A 21,651-nucleotide genomic window follows, 5' to 3' on the forward strand; every position below is an offset into this window, starting at 1 on the left:
CATCTCTACCGGGCCGGTAGAGATGCCGGTAGTACCGGCTCCCACACCGTTAACTGTTAGCATTAGCTGTTCTCTGTTAGCGGCTAACAGATGATAGCGAGCACAACGTGACCACAAGTTCACTTCACGTTTAGCCTTATTTGGCTGCAAGCGTCAACCAATGTCACCAACTATTCAGTCTCACGGGAACAGAAACCATATTTATTCACTTACCATATGATGATAAAGCAAACTGACGCTGAATTGCAGCCAACAGTCCGAGCAGAAGTCAAATGTGGTTTGGTGCAGTTTGGGAGTGTTCAGGTGCCAAGTCTCTCCCTTCACCGGTAAAAACATACAAGTGTGAGCCGTCTCCACTCAGAGCCATTAGTACAGCAAATACTAGTTTAAAATAGTTTACAATTCACACTTTGTTTAGTAATGGTCCCGCCTTTTGCAAAATATTAAAAGATTAGTAATATTAGCATGGCTTAATATGTAAAAGAAAATTTGGGTTTACAGTGTAGGTTTGTGCTGTGATCATTTTCATTTCTGTTAGTATATTTCTAAAATTATGAATTATTAATTTTTGTGGAAATTATTGATGTCATTTCCGCTCAGCTGACGGCAGCGGCTTTAACAAAACTAGTGAAGAGAAACGGTCTGAGGCTGTGGAAAAGTCTGTATTATTATGAAATGAAGTCATATAATCTCAACAAAAATAATAATTAATCATTTAGTGTCATGTCAAAAAAGCCCAGCCCCTGCACCAAGTCTTCACCTCCACTCCTGAGCCCTGTCTCCTCTCACCTCTGCTCCCTCCTCTTCCTCTTCACCACTCCTCCCCTCTCCTCCCCTCCCCTTTTTTTTATGAGTTGATGAGGTTATTTTTAGTCTGGCCAGTAGATGGCAGCAAAAAAAAAAAAAAACAATCAGGTAACCAGGTAACCAGGTGTGTCTCTGGAATCATTTCATTAGGCCCAAGTGCAAACACAAATCAAACCAAACGAAGGAACGTGAAGGAAACACAGAGACACTGGTGAGGAAATGTACCTTTAAAATTAGTTTTAAGTTTAGTTAAAGTAAATAGTAAGTAAATTCAATTTAAGTTTGAAAATGCCAAAATAGAGCTAAGGTGAATAACTAAATTGTTTATTTATAAAGTAGCAAATCTTATTTAAAGTAAATGATGTAAATTCTAAATTAAAGTAGCTCGAGTTAAAAATATATATATGTTATTTAGCAATTAAAAAACAATGTATTTATTTATCAAAATTTGTCTTCAAATTATAAAATATTACATTTCATGTACTCATTTAAAACTGCATAAAAAGTTATTATAGGATTAGAAATGTATTGGTAAAATGTTTGGTTAAAATTATAGCTATTTAAGTTCATGTATAAAATGTATACTAAATATTATAAAATACAATAAAATATATATATATATATATATATATATATATATATATATATATAATACATATTATAATTGAAGTGTATTAATTAAAATAGATTATATAACTAATGAAATGTAAATTTAATTTCATTACACATATTTATTTACTTTAAAGTTTTTCGACCTGCTGCTACTGCTGCAGCTACTACAACTATAAATACCACTACTACTACTACTACTACTACTACTAAAAGAATCAAATTATTTCAATAAAAACTTCAAGCTGAGTTGAGCCTTGTGTCTGTTTCCCTCTTCTTTTTTTTTTTTTTTTCAAGTTGGACCTGCATTCCGAAACTAAAGACTTGACATTTACAAATATACTTGCACAAATGAAAATGATCACAGCACAAAACAACGCAAACAAAATACAAATGTTCTATATAATTATCTGCTGTTTTCGAGGGGCTGGATGACCTCATCTAGTCTGATGACTGGTCTGTAACCTCAAATTCACTTTTATCTTTAATGAGTGGAATGAAGGTGTGTATTTTGAGCAGTGCCTTATCTGAAAACTGATCAGAAGAAAAACTTGTCTGGTCTGTGCCGTGTTGCAACTTCAAAATAACTTGAGCAGAGTGAAGAAGACAAAATCTAGGAGGACAGCTGATAAAACGTTTGTTCACTGATCCGAAGGTCGGTGGTTCAAATCTGCTCTCGACGTAGACATGATTGGTTGATCAAGTATAAAACGAAGCCATATATTCACTTAATGTCTGATCAAAAAATGATGAAAAATAGTATCATCACAATTTAAAACTGAAAGTATTTGAAGTTTGAAAGGAGGCGTCCCAATCCAAACCACACCTCCAACTGACCCACTTTTCCAAACAAGAAACACAGAAGAGAAACAAAAAAGTACATTTCAGCTGTTTGCATGTTATTATTTATATTATTAATGATAATCAATTATAATTATGATCATTATTGTTCTTCTTTATATCATTTTACTGTGTGTGCATTTTGTGGCCTTGTACATTTTTGCAGTCCTTAAAAACAATAATGGTACACTCCACCAAACACACATAAGTGAAATGTTTTGTTCATGCTCAGTCACAGTCAGCTCACAGATAGTGTTGGTACAGTTCACTTCACTTTACAGATAGTGTTGAGTTAGTTTCAGTCACTGCAGAAATGGGAGCATCTGTAACAACCCCCCACGAGATAACACCACTTCAATTTGCAGACGAAGAGGTTAAAACCATGTGCTACTCTGTAAGTATCCAGAAGATTTTGTTTTGTTTGAAATTTGTTGAAAATTGAGACTCCCTAAAATCTCAGCAGATTTTGTGCCCAGTCTTAGCACTGGTGCAAGTGTGGGGTGTGGAGTTCTAAACAGTCGGTGTTCTGTGTCTGAACATCAGGTGAGTGGAGCAGACTGAGGACTGGTGTGACACCTTCAGTGAATTCCCAGAATTGTAAAAATAAATACCAAACGAGTCGACTGAAAAACAACATGTAACATGCTCAAGACTTCTTTTGTTTGGAAATATATTAGGATGATAAATGCTTAACATTCCTAACATGTTTGTGTGCTGTGTGGGAGTCGTCCGGATGCCCTCCCACAGCAGAGCACAGCCCCTCGCCTGCTCCCTGTATCGGCTCAGCTCTGCTCTACAGTTTGGTTTGATGTGGATCTGTACAAAAGCTGCTCATTCACATGAGGCCGTTTACAGCGATGTCCTAAAGTCTGTTTCTTTACTCTGTCTGTGTCCTAATGCTGCCATGTCCATTTATTCACATTCTCATGGCCGGACTGTGACAGGGATCAGTGCATTCACTGACAGTTCAGGGCTGTGACAGTGAAGCAGACACATGGATCATATGTGTGTGCAAAGCACACACATCAGAAACATTTATATGACAATAAACGTCTTCCATAATCCACGAGACTTCCACTTGTGTGGGACCAAACGCAGTGGACACCTTAAAGACGAGAATGTGAGTGGTCAGTGGCAGCAGAGGTGGACACTTGTACCTCAGGTGAGTCTGTGGGAGTGGAGTGTGGGACAGACGGGAGCAGGAGTGAGAAAGCAGCGGGTCTGTGGGACGGGGGCACATGAGAGACACTGGTCTGCTGCGTAACAGGAGGAAAACAAACAGAAAACTATAAAAGGTTGAATGTGTGTGTGTGTGTGTGTGTGTGTGTGTGTGTGTGTGTGTGTGTGTGTGTGTGTGTGTGTGTGTGTGTGTGTGTGTGTGTGCGCACGTGGGGCGCACGTGCACTGTCGGAACATAAACCCAGTCAGTTCTGTCATGGCCCATACAAAATTCTGTATTCCTGGTGCCTCTGGTGTGCACTTGCATCATGAGGCTCTGGAGCTGTTTTATTGTTACATATAGAATTTTTCACCACACTCCACTTGAGACAAAATGAAACATAATGAGACAAAGATTACAGACTTTACCCACGTGGGCAGAGCTTTTAAATGCCACAGCGGTCACAGATTGGTTCAGATGCCGTCACCATTATGAACTTGTACCGTCCCACTCCAGCCTCCAGCAGAGAAGCACAGCCCCACCTGGACACGCCCCCTCCTTAATACTTGTGCTAGTGCTAAGATCGGGACAAGATCAGGCTCTCTGTTGCAACCACGACAACCCACTTCTAAACTACACTATTTTCTGATCTGTGTTATGATGTTAAAATCAAACTCCACCAGAGATTTCTAACCTGTCCTCCAGCTCTGTTTAAAGGTTTTATATTACACAAAATAGACTCTTGTGAGTTTTCAGCTGTTCTAATGTTGTTACTTCCTCAGAAACAGACCTGGGGGTAATTCCATCAAACTGACTGAACAAGTCCAGGTTTATCCTGAAATCCTGAGCTGATTCTAGGTAAACAGGTAATTAGGGTGACCAGATTTTAACATTCAGACATTCAGAACTGGGACACATCAGGGTTTGGATGGTTGGTATAAATAAAATTGTGAAAAAAGTGAGTTCCATCATCCATTCTGGACTCACTTTGGCTCAGTATGTCAGTTTAATCTGTTGATGTATCTCTTTATTTTTGGCAGATCAAATTGGTCAAAAACAGGGACACTTGGGACATTTCTTGTATAAAACTGGACAAATCAGTGTTTGTTTTTTAAATAAATCTGCTGGAACAGGAGACACAGACTCAAAAGTGGGACTGTTCCGGGGAAACAGGGACGTCTGGACACTCTACTTTAATATTAGCTGGAATTACATTTGCTGATTGTAAAACAAACCCTCACGGATGAAATGCCAACAACGTGAAAGTCCTGTTGAAAATGTGCTTTTGTTTTTTTGTTCAGGTCAAAGGTCAAGTGGAGCAGAAAACAGGAAAGAAATACGACACTTTTGAAGCGAAATCCTTCAAAACCCAAGATTTAGATCATGGAACCAGTTACTTCATCACTGTAAGTCAGTTGATTTAACTTATTGCTTATTGAGTTCTTCTCTCCAACAGAAAACACTCTTTTCCACCTTGTGATGTCATGTGGTAAAACAGGAAGTGCTCCTCTGTGTTTTTAAACTTCATTCACCTTCATTAGAATCATTTGGATGATTTAAGCCCTGGCATTTCCAGGATCTACTGAAACATATCTACTGTAAATAAACCTGTTCACTTGAAAACTACCACTTTGTGATGTTGTCAGGTTTAAGCCCACCTAAACATTGTAAAAGTAAGAAGAAAGACAAGAGATTAATATCGTTTTCTCATGAGGAGGGCGGACAGAGAGTGCATTTACCGTTACACAATCTCTACCCGCTCTGAATGCACTCCCTGTGTCTCCTCTTTTTATTGTCATAAGGGAGTCCCTAGTTACAATGGGTGTTTCTCTAAGGGGGGGGTTGAAAACAGCAAAAACAGTAGAAACATCAGACATGATTTCATTTTGCAAATATGTATATTCAGCAGCAGGTGGCCGATAAGGTGTAGCATCATTGTTGTAGCATCTTTGTTGTAGCATCTTTAGGAACAGCACGTCCCCTCCAGCACGTCCTTGAGAGCTGCCCTCTTTCCCAGCAAAGTGAGAGCCGTCCTCTTTCTCAGAAAAGAGCTGACTAAGTCATTGTTTTAGCGGTGTGCAGAGTGGGTGACAAGTCACTGCATAGTTACAAGCACAAACATTATTCACACAAAAAACAATACATAGAAAATATGGGATAACATAAACAATTATTCTAACATTTCCCTCCTGTTTATCACATATTTGCTAAGGCAAAATCAATTCATAACTACTTCTTTCGATTTTCAGTTATGATTTCATAATTTAAGCAATTGTACATTTACACTCGGAGGTAATGCTATTTAAAAGTTTGCTTTTTTCTCATGTCTAAATAGGGTTGAGAGGTCCACAGAGGAGTCATCAATGTCTGAATCATCACCAGCCAACAAATGTGCCTGCATTGCCTTATCTTCGGGATGTGGGGCAATTGCAGTGGTGATTAAACGATTAATTAATTCTCTAATACAGGGTATGCAACAACAACCACACAATGTTAAAACGGCTGCAAAGACGGCTATAGAGATCAGCGCAGAGGAGACAATGGATTTGTATTTCCCAAATACATCCATCCAGTCATCCCACATAGACTGGTCAACACCAGACTGCTCTTTAAGGCGCTTGTTAAAGGTTCGTAGACCGTCTATTGCTTTGGTCAAGCTACCATCAGACGCAGTATTGTTAGGGATGAAGGTGCAGCAGGTATCCCCAAAAATCGCACACACCGATCCTGTTTCAGCCAGGAGCATATCTAATGCGATGCGATTTTGGAACGCCATCAGCGAAGTTGCTGCCAGTTGTTCATGCACTGCCTCAAATCCAGCCTGAGTGAAGTTGCCTAGTTTTTGAACATTGTAGTGGATGTAGTTGATTCTATCTACGTTTTTATTTGGAGTTACTGGAAATATAGCGGACAAGATTGGGAAACTTTCGAAGCCTGCGGCTACTTGATCTACTAACTTGTATTCATTGGGAACTCCTCTGGGGACTCCTATAGCATCAATATAGGTTGGATCAGAATCTCCTTTCCATGAGGAGGATCTTTTAGTCCTATACCAGTCTTTAGGTAAGATATTAGACATTCCATATAATAAATCTTCAGCAGAGAGGAGATGTATGGTTGTGGGCAGCAGCAGGGACACTAAAGCACAGTGTCCAATCACATTTTTGGGCAATCTATCATAAAGTTTGTTTTGGCCACACCACCACCATACATCGCCCCGTGACACTGGCTGGAAGTGGTCACCGACCTCAAATACTTCAGTACACCAAGATGCTGTCAAATTGTCTAGAAGTACCCCACTTCCAGTCATGTGTATACAAGAATAGTTAGCTTTAGCAACATTTTTATTAAAAATAGGTTTTTCCTTCTCAAAGGGTGTTATTGGATATATTGAGTCCCAATAGGAGCAATTTTGCCACGGGTTTGTATTATTCATAACATTCACTAAACATGTTGAAGTTGCATGGCTGCAGGTACTACATTAAGTATAGGTCTAGGACCCATACACACTACACAATCAGCTTTTACAGTGTTGGCTGCTTGCTCAGCTAAGAGTAACCAATTGTTATATGTGGCTGAGATACCGGTTGTAACATAGAACAAATCATCGGTTGTGAGTTTGTTAATCAACGCTACTTTGACTCCCCTTTCATGGGTTTGCTTATCTGTGGTTGGTTCAGTCATATTAACGCTTCTGCATACAAATACTGTGAACATTGGGTCTGTGTCAGCGCTATATGCCCATAAGCGAATTGGTAGACATGGTAATTTGGGGTCTAGGTCAGGATCAGTCGCATTAATGGTCAGATTTAGGCCAGTGGAAGTTTTAGTCATTTTAAAGAGTTTACGGATTTTTGCGGCAGTTCCTTTGGAGTATTGCGACCAATTATAACCTATTTCTCCTATTAAGGAATCCCAACCAAATCCTGAGGTTGTACAGTTACCAAGTGAATATGCAGTTACCCCAACTGGAACCTCATTTGTCTACGATTGTTAACTAATGAATCAAAAGGTATAATAAGTGTACTAGTTTTAATTGTCATGGAATACATTACTGTAATTAGTTACTCTCAATAAGTCTATTTTTTCTGAGTGCACATTCATCCTCTCTCACTAGTCCAGCGCTCTGAGGGTGGTAAGCACAATGGTTCTTTAAATCAATATGGAATAGCTTTCCAATGTGAGATATCAAACTGTTTACGAAATGGGTACCATTGTCACTATACATTTTCTCTGGTATAACAAACCTTGGTATAATATCCTTGCATAGTGCTTTAGCCACTGTCAGAGCGTCGGGATTTTTTGTTGGGAACAATTCTATCCATTTAGAAAATGCATCAATTATTACTAAGCAATACTTTTTTCCTTCACTTTGGTTAAGTTCTATAAAGTCCATGTGAATTATTTGAAATGGATATTGTGGTTGTGGAAACTGTCCTCTTTTTGGTCTCAAATTTCCTTGTGAATTGTGCTTTGCACACAGATTAGACATGCTTTACAAAAATTTTTTGAATAAGAATTGAATCCATAGGTTGTATAATGTTTATCTACCTGTCCTACCATCCCCCTGTTGAGACATGTGTTAAACCATGACTCAATAAAGCTGCCCATCTGTATACATTTTTCGGGAGGAAAGGTTTGTTTCATGGTCATACATAAATTCCATCCTTTTTAATTGCACCATTTTTTATCCAGACTTGTCTTTCTTGGTCAGTGCTTTGTTGTTGCATGTCTTCTAAGTACGTCATGTGTGACTACATTCGTTTGTTCTAGATTTAGTAGCAATTTAAATTTGGTAGCTGCTTCTTTTGCTGTTTTATCTGCAAATGCATTTCCACGAGCTACTGTATCTTTCCCGTTTGTATGTGCTGCGCATTTACATATTGCCAATTTCTTGGGTAGTTTAACTGCATTTAATAGGTCTTTTAGTAATTGAGCATGTGTCACTTGTTTTCCAGTAGATGTCACCATTCCTCTGTTCTGCCAATACTGAGCGAACGTGTGCACTGTTGCGTAGGCATATTGGCTATCTGTGTATATTGTAACTTTTTTATCTTTCATCAGTTTGCATGCTTCTGTCAGAGCTACGAGTTCAGCAGCTTGGGCTGAGTAGTTAGACGGCAATGCTTCTGCTTTTAAAATTTCATCAATAGTTACTACTGCATAGCCTGTCTCAGTTTTACCTTTGTCATTTTTTCTCGATGAGCCATCTACAAATATTATTTCACTATTAGGTAATGGTTGGTCTGACAAGTCTGGCCTACTTTTAGTGAGTTTTTCAGCTAACTCTTGACAATCATGTTTTTCACCTTCATCTGGGAGGGGCATTAATGTAGCTGGGTTTAATGTTGTACACCGTTCCAGAGACAGGTGTGGCTGTGATAGCAACGTGGCCATGCAGGAGAGGTGGCGTGCAGGGGACAAAAATGTAAATAGCACAATTCCTGCACTTGATTCTACTGCCATGGACGCTGCTATGACAGCTCGCACACAGTGCGGTAATGCACAGGCTACACTGTCCAATTTGGATGAGAAATAAGCTATAGGTTTGAGCCGATCTCCATGTCTTTGAGTTAATACAGACGTCATAAACTGTCTTTTGCAATCTACCATTTGGATAAAGTCTTTACTATAGTCTGGTAAGGCTAAAGCTGTGCTTGTACACTAATGTTTGTTTCAACACGCAAAACGCCTTTTCTGCTTCTTCAGTCCATGTTCAGTTGTGCAGTCATTTTTATTTGCTCATCATAAATCAACCTCTGCAGTGGATTGGTGATTTCTGCATAGTTTGGGATCCACTGTCTACAGTAGTTGGTGAGGCCTAAAAATGACTGGGTGCAGATAAAATAGCTACTTTTCTGCTCTCTGCAACAGTTATTCCGCCTGCACTTAGATTATGTCCTAGGTATTTTACTTCAAGTTTACATAATTGGACTTTATTTTTGCTAACCTTGTGACCGTTCTCTGCCAGATGTTTCAATAAAGCTAACGTGTCTTTTTTATTCTTCTCTATTACTACCTTTTCTGCATGTATTGCGTGATTGACATAGTCCTCCAAAGTTGAGTTTGCCATGCCATAGTAATGTTTATCTAGCCATTGTTTTATTCCTTCCTTTACACCTGCATGCAAGGCATTTTTGAGCTGTTGTTGATAAGGGCCTTGAGCATCATCATTTTCTGCCAGTCCACTGTGTGTTTTAAACACTTTTGTCATTCTAATTTTAAAATCCTCAAACTTTTCATCATCTGCTCTGTTTAGTTCTGGATATTTCGCCATAATTTAGCCTTTTTCTTGTACCTAGTTTTTGTTCTTTCTGCCAGGGCCTCTATTCTGGTTGTCAGGTCGTGGGCATCATGTTTTAGGGCATTTCCATCAAGTCCTGAGGGATTCCAATCTCCTCTCACATGGCTCCAATTTGACCCCAGCGCAGCCATCCAGGCCTGCTGCGCCTCATGACCATTTAGTTTATAGGAGTCTCGAAGAGCCTCCATTTCAATACAAAACTGATCTACATCTTCATTATAGGGTGTGATGCCTTCTACGGCTTTCTTCACATCCTCTGCTGTCCATGTTCTGTATACTAGGATAGTGTCCCCTGACCATCACCACCTGCTCTAGGGTTGGCTACAGCAATCATAGGAAAAGCATCTGTCTCTAGATCTTTTTTAAAAGGATTGTATGGCGATGTAGGGACCTCTGGGGCAGAGGCAGAGGGTATTACTCTCCTCTAGACCTCCTCCTAATAATTTAGACCACTGATATCGTTTTTCTGACGTACTACGAGTGAAGGGACCTGCCTGTGATGTTTTGAGTGGGTCTAGATCTGGGTACATTTTCTCTTGAGTTCTAGGACCCCCGTGACATAAGGGGGTGGAAGGTCTACAGTTGGGGTTGATTCATTGTCATTATCGTTTGTCACTACTTCCTCTAACACTTGTTGTGCAGGTTGCTGTTGTCTCCTAACAACTACTGTTTCGTCATCCTCTTTCTTTTGGAAGAACATTTCATTTTTATTTTTAACTTCTCTACTTTCCTGTTTCCTTTTTTGACGATCCTCTCTAAGTTTAGCTGTTTCTAACCAGTTTTCCAATTCACTAATGCCGTTTTTGCGCATTTTTCTTTCATTATTTTTAGTTTTTTCTTTTATTTGTTCGCGCAACCTTCTCGAGTTCTTGCACATTTAATCTTCCCTTAAAATTGTATTTTGTTATCCATTTCTCTAGATACTTGACGTTGTTTTTGTCTTTAACTTCCATTATCTTGTAGTCTTTACATGTTAATCTATCCATAAATCTCCCTGTTGATTGGTTGTTTCCCATTTTGAAACAATTTGGACCAGTTTTGTCACTCCTAGGGAGGGCTCTAAAAACTGGTTTAACTTTTCTTGATTGAGATAGTGATTAAATTATCTCTGTGGTATTTCTCACTTCAACCCGTCAAGGTGGAGAAATCTTGTCTTTACATCCACAAAGACTCACTATTTCCTTTCTCAATCGATTGGTATGAGGACAATAACCTAGTGGTTATTATCTTCCATTCATACAACCATTCACACTCAAAGACTTTTTCTCATTTGTTTTGTGGAATTTAACACAAAGAGGACTCCGCCGTCCTGTATTTACGGAATTTTACTCCCTAGCCTGTTAACTCACATCTAGTAGTTGGACTCCGCCGTCCTTTAGTTTTACCTATTAGAGCCTAGGATTGATAGGGTTTTTCTACGCGCAATGACCCTCAGTCACTCGCTTTTTAACAAAAGTCCTACTCACTGTCTGTTGACTTTCTTCCTCGGACTTCCGTCAACCGTCAGACTCCAACCGACGAAAAGACAACCAGCCCGGAAAGGGTCTCAAGAACTCGCTGTCGAGTCCGCCGTGGCCACGGTCTTTCTGGATTCTTAACGTCCGCTGGAGTCCTCAGGTGTCTTGGGATCCGGCTCGAAAAGACCAAGTTAATGTCAGGTTTAAGCCCACCTAAACATTGTAAAAATAAGAAGAAAGACAAGAGATTAATGAGGTTTTCTCATGAGGAGGGCGGACAGAGAGTGCATTCAGTTACACAGTCTCTACCCGCTCTGATGCACTCCCTGCGTCTCCTCTTTTTATTGTCATAAGGGGTCCCTAGTTACAATGGGTGTTTCTCTAAGGGGGGGTTGAAAACAGCAAAAAACAGTAGAAACATCAGACATGATTTCATTGTGCAAATATGTATATTCAGCAGCAGGTGGCCGATAAGGTGTAGCATCATTGTTGTAGCATCTTTAGGAACAGCACGTCCCCTCCAGCACGTCCTTGAGAGCTGCCCTCTTTCCCAGCAAAGTGAGAGCCGTCCTCTTTCTCAGAAAAGAGCTGACTAAGTCATTGTTTTAGCGGTGTGCAGAGTGGGTGACAAGTCACTGCATAGTTACAAGCACAAATATTATTCACACAAAAAACAATACATAGAAAATATGGGATAACATAAACAATTATTCTAACAGATGTCACAAGTTGGAATAAAGCATTGTAGAATTACTCAAACATGTGTGAATGGCCACGTTTACATGATGTTTTTAAATGTTCTGAATTAAATCGTTGGGAATACAACATTGTTTTCCTCTGTCCCAGTGATAATGTGCTTCTCTCTTTTACAGCGTCAGAAATGGATGATTTGAGTTGTTCCTGTTCTGCTTTGTGTTTTGTTGCTCGTGTTTCGCCTTCGCTGTTTCCTTCTCGCATTCTGTTCTATGTTCCTTTTTTTTCGTGGACTGAACTCCCTCCCTGTTTCCCCAATGTGTGTTTTATTGCAGGACATGCAGGGTATTTCGTACATGACATTACATTTATGCTCCGGTTCTATTTTGTCTTTCCAGTGGACAAGTAATTTGGAGTTTTCTGTACGGTTTCACAAACAAACAAACAAAACAAACTCTTGGTCTGGAAAAAGAACCTAATAACATAAAATATCAGAAGACCAAAATGAGTCCTTCAAGTTTACATGGAAATAACTCATTAAATCGTCTTTATTTAATTCGGCTCAGCGTCTGGGGATGGGGAAGATTCTGATTGGACTGAGACACAAACGTATTTACGTCGACCGGAAGAAAACACACACTTCAGCTGCTATTGGCTTTTCTCTCGTCTCGGTTTGTCGTTACTCCACGGACACAAACATAATACAAATGCTTTTCCGCAGTGGTTCCAATGATAACTGCACAACAAACACACTTTGTGTTGTGGAATTTCCTCGATGCAATTAATAAAAACTGGAGAAGTTGTCTTGAATCAAGGAGTCTGGGTTTATTGAAGCAACTGTGCAGCACAATCACAGAAAAAAGGAAAAATGACTCTCACTGTCCTGAAGCATCACACACACACAGGACTTTATATCCTACAAAGTCCTGAACAATCATCAAACATAAAGATAATTTAAGATAAATACAGGACGAGGAGGTCACCATACACAATAAACAAGTCAAAACCAGTGCTGAACCTGACGCACGAGGCAGGTTTAAGACCAAGGATTGATTAAAGGAACAACATGCAAAGATACATGGTCACATGACTTTAAGACCGGTGTGTTCTGTGACTGACAGGACATAACAATACTTCACACTTATTAAAGAAGGTTACAGAGAGCCGAGCTGGGTGTCAGCACCCACAATGAGATAATAAAGATAATAAAGCTCAAATTAAAAGCACAAAATCATGTCTCATTACGAGTATATCATAACTGAATAGAATTAAACATCTCCAAGTTAGCTGATTAACTGAGTGTAGTAATTAAGGCACAGCCAACATGTTGTGTGTTGGGCTGGACTGCATCTTACCTGTCTTGACCCTGAGTTCACGTACATACTCGTCATCATCAGGGAAGAGTGTTGGAGAAGAGAGGAAGAAGACAAACTGAGTCTTCAGTCCACTCCCACATCCCGCTCACAAACCCAAAGAGACGTGGATGAAAGTCCAAAACCAGGACTGGTGGAGCCGGATCGTCCAGATTGCGTCAGAAGGACGACACAACGAACATGAACAACCAGAATTATTTTTAAGAAGAATAAACATGAAACATGATCCAGGAAGAAATGAATTTGGCTTTAAAATCTGAATAAACCACTCACTTACTTCAGAATTAAGTTTAATTTTGATTCATCATTTTCATGAGGAGTTAAGTGTTTACATGGTCTTTTCAAAGCAGAATTAATTATTATTCAGAATTAAAGTTCTCATGTGAAAGTGGCAATTGAAACAAAACAGAACTCCAGGTCTGTTTTTGATGAGGTAACAAGATGATGACATAGTTTAAAGCTCACAACAGTTAGTTTTGTGTGATATAGGACCTTTAAACTGAACTGGGGACAGGTCAGAAGAATTGTCAGCTGGAGTTTACTGTGGAACTGTCAGATTGCAGATTTGTTGACCTGGTTTGTGGTTCATGACTCTGTCATTACAGAGTTCCATTATTCAACACCAAAACAGCTCAAAGGACTTTAAACCATAAGAACAATATGACAAGTTTGTGGAGCTGATCCAGACAAATAATAAAAAGGTTCAACATTTCTGGATCAGAAGTTTAGAGATTTCTTTCAAAAACAGTGAATCTTCCACAGAGTTCTATGTCTGAAATTATGACATAATCAAATTCTAGATTAAACCGTGAATATAATCAATATGGAGGATTAGCTCTATTTGATTTTGACTCATCTCTTTTACAGGTCCAGGTCGGAGCAAATGAACATGTGGACATGTACGTCATCAAAGAGCTGTCCGGTCAGCTGATCGTACAAGGTGTTCAGGAATTCAAGGAGCCTCAGTCATAATGTCTGCCATTTGATGTTGGATGTTTGATGTGTTGACATCTGTGTTTTGGTTTGAGTCATCACGTCTTTACAGAACACTTTCATAAATCCAGGAGTGCACATTTGCACATATTTGTTTCTGTTTTACAGAAACAAAATTTAAAACCACATGACTCATTTGCATAAACAGTAAGCGCTGAAAAAGTGTCTGGCTCCTTTTTTGTCTTTGGTGTTACTTTTGTCTCATTAATATTCATAAATGCACAGAGACTGATCTACAAATACTCATTAGTTTGTGTGTTTTGATCACCACAAATGCTAATTTAATATTCATAACTCGTATTTTAATTAAATTAATATTTTTGTATTTGAAAAACCAAAAAAATATATATATGTATACACACACACACACATTTGTAAAACTGAAAATTCTGTTTGTATTGTAAAATGTGATTCGCATTTGTGGATCAGCAATTACACAAATTCACAGATTTTCTCTCTGATGTATTTTTGAGACATTCTTTTCATGAACCCCACAAATCCAGACAGATCCACAAACAGCCGACACAGGAGGAACCCGGTTTGTCTTAAGAGGGCTGGTCTGAAGGACACACAGAGGCTCATCCCAGGCCCTGGGCACTCGAGCAACAGAGGCCCAGATCTACCACATAGACAAGAGCCACGGTGTAGACTGTGTAAAGAGGCTCCTGAGACAGTCCAGCACATAACTGCAGGTGGAAGATGCTGCAGGGAAACAAACATGGAGCGACATAACCAAGTGGTGGGCCATAATGTACAGAAACATGTGTGCAGAGTACAGGCTGGAGACCCCAGGATCAAGGTGGGAAACACCTACAAAGGTGGTGGAGAACAACCGAGCCAAGATCCTGTGGGACTTCCAGATACAGACTGACAGGATGGTGATGGACCAACCAGACATAGTGGGGGTGGATAAACAACAGAGCAGAGTCGTGGTGGTGGACATCACAATACCAAGAGATGGTAATATCAGGAAAAATGAACAGGGGAAAAGAGAAATACCAGGGGCTCAAGGAGGTTCTGGAGAAAGCCTGGAAAGTGAAGGCATCAAGGGCCATAACCCCCAAACTGGAAGAGGCTACAGCTGATACCAGGAAAAACAACAGACATCTCAGTCCAGAAAAGTGCAGTACAGGAACAGCAAAGATACTGCACAGATCTCTCAGACTCCCGGGCCTCTGGTAGACGACCTGAGCTGAATGAGGGTGAGAGACCAACCACTGTAGACGAGAAACTTTTTTTTTTTTTTGGTTTGTTTGTTTGTTTGTTTTTTAAAATTTGATTTATCTTTTATGCAGTTGATTGCCACAGAAAGTCGACAATATCTTCTGGTTTCAACAAAGCAAAAAGAATAAAAGGAGCAAAAGCAGAAATTAAATTTGTCAACTGGACAAAAGTTTATTTTGGTCGAATACATTCCGTAGCTCATCCAAGTTGCTTCTTCAGTTCTGAATCTTAAATCATCCACATGATTCTAGTGAAGGTGTGTAGAGTTTAAAAACACAATGGAGCACTTCCTGTACCACCACATGACATCACAAAATGGAACAGTGTTTTCTGTTTGAGAGAAGAACCAAAGGCAGAGTTTGTGTGTTAAACATGTAAATGAAACAAAACACAACTCCAGGTGTGTTTGTGATGAGGAAACTACATTAGAACAGATCAGAAAATAGTGTACTGGGCCTTTAAATACAGCTTTGTGTGGAAAATATCGAAAATATCGGCCTGTGCAGGAGATTTAAGGCTAGTTGTGTTGTCATTTTAGAACACATTTTTCAAATTTTATACTATTATATTGTTTCAGAGCAAATTTACGTTTAACAAAATGTAAAATAATGTACCAAAAACTCATATTTTGTCTCCCACTCATTTTATATTTTCGGCTATAAAATGTGGACAGTAGAAACATGTTATCTGCTGGTCATCCCGAAGTGCTCCTCTGTGTTTTTAAAGTCCATTCCCTTTCACCACACTTATTCATCTCAAATTTCAACTTCAGCTAATTCTTTTAAATTTATAGTTTGGCTGACATTAAACTGTGAAACGCCCACGATGAAAAACGTTGGGAAAGAAAAATTTACATCAAATTATGCAGAATAATGAGTGATAATTATCTAGAAATCTGGGCCTGTTCTGACTTGAGTTTCCTTGGAGTCAACATGAGAACACAGGAAAACATAAGAAAACAAGAATAAAACTACAAACTTACATGACATAATAATAATAAAGTTTTTAAAGTGCTTTATAATAATAACATACAAACATAATATACATCTTCTGGGAACCCATTTGCACTTTTTCTTTTTTTAATAATGTCTCTACTACTATTACTAATACATCAAAACTGGGACTAAACCTGGACTGGATAAGTAGGACTAAACCTGAACTAGAACAGGACCAGGTCTGCGGAATTACATCATCGAAACATTGGAAATCTTAATCAGAGTTTGTAATTAATGTTCTACATTTGAAGCATAAGAAACTGTGCTAGAATCTGTTTTCACCTACCCCCTATCCCCACCCACTGTTCCATGCTTTTCTAGTTTCAGTCCTCTTCCTGTTATTATTATTTTAGATCAAGACTGCTGTTTAAATGTACAGTATGTAACTTTTTAGAGGTGTATTACCTGCAGGATTCCATGGAAACAGAAAGTTAAAACCTTCAGAATTCTCCATGGAAATAGATGTTTTATAGCCAGGCTGGCGCCACCTAGTGCCTCCACTCAATTTTATTTCCGTCAGAAATCAGAATACACTAGACCAGGCATGTCCAAACTACGGCCCGTGGGCCAAATGCGACCCTCAGACAATTTTTTCTTGGCCCTCAGGCTTTCAGGAAAATTGGCCCAAATGACCTTGCATCAATTAAAAATATATTTTTTACTGCAAGTTTTTTGAAAATCTACCTTGATAAAGCTAATGTTGAACATTTAGTGTGTGGTTTTAATGATCTTAGCATGAATAAAGACTGATGGCTCATTCTAACTTGTTAAACATGCACATATTTTAATTATTCACTGTACTGAGCACCAGTCTACAGCCCTCGATCAGCCCTCTGCTTCATCTGTGTTTAGATATGTGGTTGATACCCTTGATGAAAAATGTTTGGACACCCCTGCACTAGACGGTTCACAAAAACCCCTGAAGTGTGAGCTCGGGCACCAGCCAATCAGCAAAGAGTCCTACATTCTGTGTGGGCAACGATTCCCGAGATCAAGGATTTAAAGCCGGAACAAAGAGAATGTTTGGTGAATTTTATCAAGGGGAAAGATGTTATTGTTCTTCTTCCTACAGGATTTGTAAAAAAATTTAATATACCAGTTAGCCCCGTTAGCGGCACATTACATACGTCACGACCAAATAGCAGAGATCTGTTAAATAAAAAAAGTACCGAATCGTAATGCGAGGTCAGACGGTTTCCTGCTGATGAATCAGGCTAGATGTTTTATGTCATTCTGTGGAAAATTATAGCTAAAAAAACAGCATTACCATGGAAACAAGCAGGAGTATGGAGTAAGAAAACTTTCAGAAATATTTATGTGCATAGGATAGAAATCTGTGCGTATTTGTGGTTGAGCATAAAATAAATATTCATAAACTCTCAAATGAGTTCAGTCGTACATAAAATGTATTGTGTGTATTTATCTATCAGAATACGAATGAAAATTTGCGACATCAAGAATTACAATCACGAAATTAAAATGTACGATTACGCTTTCTTCACTACAAATGCAAATTCACAGACGTGACTCTACTTCAAAAATATGTCATCACTTCACAGGCTTTATTTATTGAGCAGAAGAAAAATCGATCATGATGCCAGACTTTTGTACCACATATGGACTGAGCCAGGTCTCAACCAGGACTAAACCAGGTCTCAACCAGGACTAAACCAGGTCTAAACCAAAAACCAGGACTAAACCAGGTCTCAACCAGGACTAAACCAGGAAACCAGGTCTCAACCAGGACTCAACCAGGACTACCAGGAAACCAGGTCTCAACCAGGACTAAACCAGGTCAAAACCAGGACTAAACCAGGTCTCAACCAGGACTAAACCAGGTCTCAACCAGGACTAAACCAGGTCTCAAAACCAGGACTAAACCAGGTCAAAACCAGGACTAAACCAGGTGAAAACCAGGACTAATCTTGGACTTGAGAGAGAGAGATCCCTGAACCTGTGGAGCAGAGTGTCCACAAAGTGCGAGCAGTGGACGGCTGCGTTTAGCCCCGTGGGGTGTGAATCCTATGCCGATCCTTTCGCCTGCAGTCACCCAACCGTCTACGTGGGCGTAACTCCAGGCTTGACCCCACACTCAGTCCTGGTTTAGTCCTGGTTCAGTCCTGGTTCAGTCCAGCGGCATAAAAGTCCAGCATCTCAATCAGTGTTTCTTTTGCTCAATAAATAATTTCTGTGAAGTGATGTTGTATTTTTGAAAGTCGAGTGTCGTCTGGGAATTCGTGTTCGTACTGAAGAAGGTAATCGTAAATTTTCCAATTTTTTTTGTAATTCTTGATGTTGTAACTTTTTCCCAAATATGCATGAATTTTTATCCTATGCACATGAATATTTCTGAAAGCTTTTCTTTCTCCATACAAGAGGCCCTTCTCCTGGCTAAATAAGAGTTAGGTTTGTGGAGATGCAAGCCCATTCACAGTAAGAATTTATGTTTTACTAAATTTCCAGAGCAACTAAAATTTTTTTGGCTAAAAAGTTATGTACTGTGACTTTAACATGGCCAAACAAAAATGATGATCCATGTGTGCATCATTAAATACCAGAAAGTCTTGAATTTTTTTTTTTATTTTTTATTTATTTATTTTTTGTTTTTGTTTATTTTTTGGATATTTTAATCTCTCTTCTACCCTCTGTTGCAGCTCCTCCTCCTCCACATGATCCTTGGGTTTTGTCCTGGATTTTGGACGATTCCCTGAGATCATAGGGATGTAGACCTCGTACGGTTCTTCAAACTTTGGTGGTCTCTCGGAGTACTGGTCATGTGGTCTATGATCTGATACATCAGGTTCTGAAGAGCTGGACTTCGTTGAGAGAGAGTCATTAGGCCTAGTGAGATCTAGTATAGGTTCATGTGGTCCACTTTTGGTTGAGTCAAATTTTTCTAGTTCAGGTTCACGTGATCGTGGTTCATTTAAGCCCGGCTGAGTAGGTTCTTGTTCTGGAGGAGGTTCACTTGGTTCTTTTTTCTCTTCCTCTTTGCTATCTTCATTTACATTTGGTTCACTTGGTTTTGGTTCTTCTTGAATTTCAGCTTTTTCTTCATTTTGACCAGGTTCAGTTGGTTCTGATTCATCTTGCCCTGATCCATCATGTTTACTTAAGTCTGGTTCATCTGATCCTTTTTCTGGCTGACTTGGTTCTGGTTCAGCTGGTTCTTGTGTTGGAGGAAGTTCAGGTTCTTCTTGCTTCTCTTCTTTGTTTTCATCATTTGTTTCACTTGATCCTGGTTCATTAGACCCTGGTTCTGGCTCACTTGGTTCTGGTTCTGTAGGTTCTTCCGTTGGAGTAGGTTCTGGTTCTTCTTGTTTCTCCTCTTTATTTTCTTCACTTGAGTCTGGTTCAGTTGGTTTTTGTTCCTCTTGAATCTCATCATTTTCTCCAGTTTGACCAAGGTCATTTGGTTCTGGCTCACTAGAGCCTGGTTTAGTAGGTTCTTGTGTTGGAGTGGTTTCAGGTTCTTCTGGTTTCTCCTCTTTGTTTTCATCACTCGTTTCACTTGATCCTGGTTCATTAGGCCGAGGTTCTGGTTCAGTTGTTTCTGGTTCAGTAGTTTCTTGTGTTGGAGGAGGTTCAGGCTCTTCTGGTTTCTCCTCTTTGTTTTCATCACTTGTTTCACTTGATCCTGGTTCATTAGGCCCCGGTTCTGGCTCATTTGGTTCTGGTTCAGTAGGTTCTTGTGTTGGAGTAGGTTCAGGTTCTTCTTGTTTCTCCTCTTTGTTTTCATCACTCGTTTCACTTGTTCCTGGTTCATTGAGCCCTGGTTCTGGTTCATGTGGTTCTTGTTCAGTAGGTTCTTGTGTTGGAGTTGTTTGAGGTTCTTCATGCTTCTCCTCCTCTGGGTTTTCCTCAGTTAAACCTGGTTCACTTGGTTCTGGTTCAGTTGATTCTTGTTCAGATGGTTCAGATGGAGTACTCTGTAGTTCTTCTTGTACATCATCTTCTTTAGTTCCACTTGATTCACTTGGTCCTGCTTCAGGTGGTGCAGGTATTGGAGAAGGTTCAGGAACTTCTTGTTTCTCCTCATTGGGGTTTTCTTCAGTTAAATCTGGTTCATTTGATTCTGATTCAGTTGATCCTTGTTCAGACGGATCAGATGGAGTGGATTCATCTTCTTTAGTTAAACTTGCTTCACTTGACTCTTGATCAGTTAACCCTGGTTCAGTAGGTTCTTGTATTGGAGGTTCAGGTTCTTCTTGTTTCTCTTCCTCATTATTTTCTTCACTTGAGTCTGGTTCACTTGGTTCTGGTTCAGTAGGTTCTTGAGTTGGAGGAGGTTCAGGTTCTTCTTGTTTCTCCTCTGGGTTTTCCTCAGTTAAACCTGGTTCACTTGGTTCTGGTTCAGTAGGTTCTTGAGTTGGAGTAGGTTCCGGTTCTTCTTGTTTCTCCTCTGGGTTTTCCTCAGTTAAACCTGGTTCACTTGGTTCTGGTTCAGTAGGTTCTTGAGTTGGAGAAGGTTCAGGTTCTTCTTGTTTCTCCTCTGGGTTTTCCTCAGTTAAACCTGGTTCACTTGGTTCTGGTTCAGTAGGTTCTTGAGTTGGAGTAGGTTCAGATTCTTCTTGTTTCTCCTCTGGGTTTTCCTCAGTTAAACCTGGTTCACTTGGTTCTGGTTCAGTAGGTTCTTGAGTTGGAGAAGGTTCAGGTTCTTCTTGTTTCTCCTCTGGGTTTTCCTCAGTTAAACCTGGTTCACTTGGTTCTGGTTCAGTAGGTTCTTGAGTTGGAGGAGGTTCAGGTTCTTCTTGTTTCTCCTCTGGGTTTTCCTCAGTTAAACCTGGTTCACTTGGTTCTGGTTCAGTAGGTTCTTGAGTTGGAGAAGGTTCAGGTTCTTCTTGTTTCTCCTCTGGGTTTTCCTCAGTTAAACCTGGTTCACTTGGTTCTGGTTCAGTAGGTTCTTGAGTTGGAGAAGGTTCAGGTTCTTCTTGTTTCTCCTCTGGGTTTTCCTCAGTTAAACCTGGTTCACTTGGTTCTGGTTCAGTAGGTTCTTGAGTTGGAGAAGGTTCTGGTTCTTCTTGTTTCTCCTCTGGGTTTTCCTCAGTTAAACCTGGTTCACTTGGTTCTGGTTCAGTAGGTTCTTGAGTTGGAGGAGGTTCAGGTTCTTCTTGTTTCTCCTCTGGGTTTTCCTCAGTTAAACCTGGTTCACTTGGTTCTGGTTCAGTAGGTTCTTGAGTTGTAGAAGGTTCCGGTT

At 39.7% G+C, this 21,651-nt stretch overlaps 1 protein-coding gene across 1 annotated transcript; it reads left to right on the forward strand.

Annotated features, from left to right (window-relative positions):
- Positions 1 to 2,504: 2,504 nt before the first annotated feature.
- On the forward strand, positions 2,505 to 14,386 carry LOC129410055 (cystatin-B-like). The gene is made up of 3 exons (XM_055157171.1): positions 2,505 to 2,650; positions 4,717 to 4,821; positions 14,110 to 14,386. The coding sequence occupies exons 1-3, from the start codon at positions 2,570 to 2,572 to the stop codon at positions 14,212 to 14,214; spliced, it is 291 nt and encodes a 96-aa protein (XP_055013146.1). The 5' UTR covers positions 2,505 to 2,569; the 3' UTR covers positions 14,215 to 14,386.
- The last annotated feature ends 7,265 nt before the right edge of the window (positions 14,387 to 21,651 follow it).

Source organism: Boleophthalmus pectinirostris, unplaced genomic scaffold (assembly GCF_026225935.1).
Source record: "Boleophthalmus pectinirostris isolate CB_2022bp ecotype Guang Dong unplaced genomic scaffold, ASM2622593v1 HiC_scaffold_21, whole genome shotgun sequence".
Classification (NCBI taxonomy): domain Eukaryota; kingdom Metazoa; phylum Chordata; class Actinopteri; order Gobiiformes; family Gobiidae; genus Boleophthalmus; species Boleophthalmus pectinirostris.